Source organism: Ovis aries, chromosome 11 (genome assembly GCF_016772045.2).
Source record: "Ovis aries strain OAR_USU_Benz2616 breed Rambouillet chromosome 11, ARS-UI_Ramb_v3.0, whole genome shotgun sequence".
NCBI classification, from domain to species: Eukaryota; Metazoa; Chordata; class Mammalia; order Artiodactyla; family Bovidae; genus Ovis; species Ovis aries.
The window spans coordinates 37,283,720-37,289,719 of record NC_056064.1 but is presented as its reverse complement, the minus strand read 5'-3'; the positions used below and the strand labels follow the sequence as shown (position 1 = coordinate 37,289,719).

The 6,000-nt window shown below is 46.9% G+C and overlaps 1 protein-coding gene across 4 annotated transcripts in view; it reads left to right on the top strand.

Moving 5' to 3' along the window:
• The first annotated feature begins 481 nt into the window (after nt 1-481).
• The window catches only part of IGF2BP1 (insulin like growth factor 2 mRNA binding protein 1), a 50,573-nt gene continuing 45,054 nt past the window's right edge, over nt 482-6,000 (top strand). For all 4 annotated transcript variants that reach the window (XM_015098729.4, XM_060394856.1, XM_015098728.4 and 1 more), the window contains exons 1-2: nt 482-956; nt 2,101-2,161. In XM_015098729.4, coding sequence (XP_014954215.1) covers nt 782-956; nt 2,101-2,161 — 236 coding nt within the window. In that variant the 5' untranslated portion in view covers nt 482-781. The remainder of the gene's footprint in view (nt 957-2,100; nt 2,162-6,000) is intronic.

The window sequence follows — 6,000 nt, the reverse complement described above, 5'->3', positions numbered from 1 at the left end:
CCCTCCTGTCAGTCGCTAGCAGTTAGCTGGGGTAGGGTGGGCAAACTCCCCCCCAGCCCCGACCACTTGAATAAAAAATAACCGCACATTTTACCCAACCTCGTAAGAGGAGGGAGATTTGGGGCTGGACCACCCTCCCCCAGCTAGGGCCCGGGTAGGGGGATGGGTGTGTGGGGGGGGGCGGGGCGCCTCCCTAGGGGCCAGATTCTTGCAAGGGGGAGGGGGCAAGTAGAGCTACACGAAAGCAGCCCCCTCCTACCCAGCTTACCCGGGGGGTGAGTTGAGAGCCCACCCCCCACCCCCCAGGGTGGGAGTTTGCTAGGCTGGGCTGGATTGGAGGGCCCAAGGGCCCTGAGGCGTCGGGGGTCTTCCCCTGCAGGGTGGGTGGGGGCTTTCACCACGTGGCTTTGCCTTTTTTTTTTTTTCCGCTCCATTTTTTTTTCAAGTCGATTTTATTTAGAGGCGGCGCCAGGGCGGCCGCGGAGAAACGTGACACACCAGCCCGCTCGGAGGGGTTTCGGACAGAAGGGAAGGAGCCGCGCCGCGTCGTCCGCCTCCCAGCGCGCCGCGGGCACTTCTCCCGGGCCTCCCCGAACTCTCCCGCGACCTCTGCGCGCCCTCCGGCCGCTCTCCCCGCCCCGGCTCCGGACAACTTGAGGGGTGGGGTGCAAAGAAAGTTTGTGTCTGCTGCCGCCGCCTCCCGCCTCGGCCTAGGAGGCTCGCCGCCCGCGCCCGTCTGCTCGGCCTTGCCCGGGACCGCGTCCTGCCCGAGACCGCCACCATGAACAAGCTGTACATCGGCAATCTCAACGAGAGCGTGACCCCCGCGGACTTGGAGAAAGTGTTTGCGGAGCACAAGATCTCCTACAGCGGCCAGTTCTTGGTCAAATCCGGCTATGCCTTCGTGGACTGCCCCGACGAGCACTGGGCGATGAAGGCCATCGAAACTTTCTCGGGTAAGAGTCCACCCCCTCCCCGGAGAAAGCACCGCCTGAACAACGGGGACCTGCTCCTCCTCTTCCCCTGCCCGCCAACTCCTCTCTGCTCCCGGCCTGCGGGGCTTGGCCTGGGTACCGACTTCCACCCACCTCCTCCGACGCCCTCTCGGTTCCCCCTTTGACCCCTCGCCGGTCCCTCCCAGCCCTAGATGAAGAGCTGGAGGTTTTAGTGAGGTGATCCCCGTACCCCCCCAACGACGGGACGGGAGCCCCCGCTGGCAGGAGGGGGGGAACTCGCCACCAAGACGACCACCGCGTGGGCTTCGTTCTAAGTCAGGCCCTCGATGTCCAAAGCTGGACGCCCCCCCCCAGCACTCCCTCCCTTTTCTCCGCCCTAGGCCTTTCCGGGCGGGGAAGGGTCCTCGCTTGGTTCCCGATCTCCAGGGTTTCCGTGGGGACTGCAGCTTTCGGGCTCGACCTGAGAGCAGCGGGGTCCCGCCTCCCGCCCAGGGCCCGGGGCTTGAGCCATTTTGATTTGAAAGTGGGGCGTGAGCGGGGTGGCGCGGCGGCGGCGGCGGCGGCGGGTCGCCATGCTGCTTCCCGAGACCCAGGCTGGGCCGAGAGGCGCGCGCCGCGGCCGCCGGGGACCCTCCCGCGGGGCCCCCGCTCCGCTTCCCCGGGCCTCGCCTCCGGGCCGGTCCCGACAGGTGACCGCCCCGCCACCCGAAGCCCTTCTCCCTGGCTAGGCAGGAAAATAAAGTTTCATTCTGCACCCCACCCCCCCACCCCCCGCCACACACTTTAGGAGAAACGGGGAGCCCTTTCTCGGCCCCCTCTCCCCACATCTGGGAGCTGGAAAGGTAGCCGGCCCACACGGACGCCCTCGCATCTCCCAAATCCGGCTCCCAGAGCCGTCCACTACTCAGCTAGCTTCCGTGAGAGAACAAAACACAAATTCAGAAAACACGATAATGAATTTATAGAGTCCACCATTCCTCCAGCGACCTTCTCACATCCGGCTGCGGAACCCACTACCTGGATTCCTAGGAAGATCTCAAATCCCAGTAACCCCTGAATCACCCTAGTGTCTTTCTCCTTCCTTTTCCCACCCCCCTACCCCCTGTCCAAGCCCTCATATTGTCTTTTTCAATTTAATCTGTAGGGAAAGTGGAGCTGCAAGGAAAACGCCTAGAGATTGAACACTCCGTTCCCAAAAAACAAAGGTAGGAATGAGCTTTTCTCTGGGGAGGGGTCAGCCTGGGGATGCTGAGAGGCTGTGTTTAGGGGTCCATCGTGTTTCCAGGGGAAGAAATCCTTTACTGGCCTTCCTACCCCCAACTCCGGATGTTGGGGGCAGGGAGGGAAGATTGGCTAAGATCTTGTAATGGGTGGTTTACAGCTTGTAAAAAAAAAAAGCTGGGGCTGGGGTGGACTAGGAGATGTTACTTGGAGAAGTAAAGGGAGAAAAGATCAATAGGGGAGAAACCTTTTGGAGTTTGTTCAGGTGTGTGGGGCTATTTTTGTAGGGAAGCTAAAAATCTTTTTAAGAGTTTAGACTCATGGACATTCAGCAACTTTTTAGCAGGCCTGTTTTTTCCACCCTTCTCTCACCATAATTCTTAAGTGAATTGCGAGAGGGGTCCCCTTTGACTTCCTAGGGGAAGTGGAATGAGTTCCTGCCCCCTAAAGAATTCTATGCTTGCGCTTTATTTATATTTCTGGAACAGGCAAAGGCATAATTTTTTTTCACAGACCCCTACCTCTAGTCCCTCCCCTCAGACCTAGCCCACCCCTTCCAACTGGATTTTGCAAATACGCTTTGGCTGTACTATCCTTTCCGAGCCCCCCACCCCCACTCCTTCAGTCCATTGTTACAAGGGGACCATCTGGGGTGAGAGCTTTGTGTTCAGGCTGTGAGCTGGGGCTCTTTGGAGGGTCTAGAACTCCCTGGATGAATGGGTGTGTGTGTGTGTGTGTGTGTGTGTGTGTGTGTGTATGTGTGTAAGAAAGAGACTGTTCAATACCTTCCTGTTCTCTCTTTAGCAAAGGGAGTACCTCTATCATGTTATCCCCAAAACTGATTCATGGTTCATATCTTTCATTGAACTCTGGCTGGGAAGTATAAGGGCAGTCTTTCTGCAAACCTCACTTTAAACGTGTTGACAGTGCAGAATTTTCTCTCCTGTTGCAGTCCCCAGAAAATCTATGATCCTCCCCCCCACCTCATTTCAACTGGAAACTTGCTGCATTTCAGGATAGTCCCTGGCTTTTTCTGGGTGGGAGGGTGGAAGTGTGGGTGACTGTGCTTTTTTGAAGGCAGTTAAGAGGATCTACAAAGTTTAATGTGAGAAAAATCTGTTCAGTGCTTTAGGTTGAGATATTTAAGTAACATGGAACTGTTGTATCTATAGATGATCAATATGACTTGTAACTATGTTTATAGAGCTTGTGATTTAACCTCCAGTGCTTGAAATACTCTGTTATTGGAAAGGCAATTATGGTTAAGGAATAAAGAGGCAATAAAAGCAGAAGAAAGAAAAAAAAGTATTATTATTTGGAAGCATTTCCTGGAGATGGGAATAAGAGAAGTATGTACACTGACATCAGTAGATTTACTGAGAAGATAGTGGATTTTTGAACTGAAAGCTGAGTGTTTGAAACTTGTTGATGGGAAATAACCAGAATAACTGGAATTCTGAATAATGTGGAATTTTTCCTTTTGCTTTAAAGGATGGTTTAAATTTTAAAGGGAATGAAGTGAAAAGCAAGAAAAACAGCAAAATGTGATGAAATGGAACCCAAAACATTTATATTTTAATTTTCATGGTGCTCTGTATCTTATGGATCTTTTCTCCTAAGCCATCTGCTTGCTTTAAAGCCATTTTCAGGCTGCTTCTTGTTCCCTCCAAAATGTATTACTGAGAGCTTCTTTGAGTTGGAAAAGGGTGGGGTTTGTGAGGACTGGGTACAAAATCTTCCTTTCCACACCCATATTCAAACTTTTGTGTGTTCTCCCCCCTTCCTGAAACAATTTTTGAGTACAAACATTGAGTCAGTTGTGTTTTGTTCCTCTGAGTGGTGGTAAGGCACTTCATTTTTCTAGAATGAATCAATTTTTGAAGTTTTAGGATTTAAAAAAAGGTTTGTTTTCCTGAAGTCGGTTTGCTCTATCATTTTGTGTTCTTTGAGGAAGCATGTTGTGGTATGTGTTTTCAGTCTGTCTGAAAAGTATTTCTTCAGTTGGTTTGTTCCTGGCTTTCTTAGTTTTGTGGATGTATAGGACAGGAACTAGTTAATTAACTATGACTGATGTATTTTAAGCAAAATGAACAATGGTGCATATATATATATGTGGGGTGTGTGTGTGTGTGTGTGTGTGTGTGTGTGTGTGTGTGGTTTTCACTGTTTAAAAATAGAGGAGAACTCTTGTTGATGTACTCAGTTCCAAATGAACTATGGCTTTAAAGATTTCCAAGAAATTCATAAAAACCTTCCAACCTAGTTCCTGGGGGTTTTTTTTGTTTGTTTGTTTTTGTTTTTAGAGGATGGGGGTTAGCAAGCAAAAGATACAATATTTTTTAGCAGTTCCCTCTGAGTAACTGATTTTGAAGTATTAATATATTTTGTTTTAACCTTGTATCTATTTGATAAATAGTTTGTTCCTTTTTAAGAACTCAGAATGAATAATATACATTAACACTGAAAACATTAAATTGAATTTTTTAGATGAATGGCATTAAATTTCTCTTGAGATCACCTTTCCAAATACCCTCTTAGTCAGTGTTGGAATTTTAGTCAAGAGTTTCAGCTTATTGTTGAGAATCTATATAAATTTACTGCCAAGTGTTAAGACAAAGGAGGCAAAGCAAAATTGTGGAAAGCATTTGTATTTATTTAATTTTTAAATTTGAGACACTTGAGTAGTGAAGGTAAAAGGGTATCATCCTAATGAGACTTGGGTATTTTGGAAGAAAATTCCTTAAAAGGGAATTAAATTTTTGTTTAATTGACCACTGTGTGTGACTTTTTCTAGAGGAATGTGGCCTAAAGATAGCATACCTCCTGTCAACTGGTGTCATCAAAATAAAAGGTGTTGTTAAGGGAAAAAAAAGATGTACTCCATTACTCTAGGTGAAATGTGTTCAAGATGAAGACTTTGATTTTCTTAGGCAGGTTAGTGTTGTTTTTTCTGATTTAAAATGAGGTGGGCTAATTGAACACTTTGCCTTGTATTTCTGACTATCAAAAAACACACAAAAAATGGTCTTCCAGCCAAATGAAGTGTGAGAACTTAGAAGAGTATGTATTCAAACTTTATTCTGATTGTACGGTTTAATTTTTAAAAGTTGGTTGCTTTAAAAATCTCTGTAAAGGGATGGCTTGTGAATGGCAACAAATATTTTTAAGTGATTTATGGAGACGCTGAAGAAATAACTGGATCACTGAGTGTATTCAAAACAGACAAAAATTTTGCCTTCAGGAATGGGTTTGCCTTTAAGGAAAATTGTTCTTATGGGCTGAAATGAATTATAAGAGAAGCAAGGGAATGTCTTAAAAAAAAAAAAACTTCAAAGGAGGAAAAGTACTAGAGTGGGAGTATTTGCAGGCACTTTTGCCATAGTGGTTATAGCTGAAAGGTACATTTGACCAGGTCTTCAACAAGTAAGTTGAAAGTAGAAATAGTTTTACACTTTTAGTAAAAAGGTTTTCTTAACTAATAGCAGTTTTTTTGAGTTTTAAATAAGTTGGAAAAAAATCAGTTGATTCTTAATTTTTCTGCACTGTTTGGAGAAAAGGTGGAAATCAATTCACTCTTTCCATTTTAATTGTCACCTAGAAAGTAAATGTTTGCAAATTTATTTTTTTCACTGCTAGAGAAATCTTTAACTTAGCATTTAGTGCTCAGTATTTGAAGATGACTTTGCTAAAGACGGTGGTATAAGACTGTCCTTTGGAAGAGCTGTAGGTTTCCAGAACCCTTGGCTTTCTAACCCAAAGTAGATGAAATTTTACTCCAGTGATTTCCCAGATGGAGAACTTTTGCGTAAAGAGGTGGAAGAAT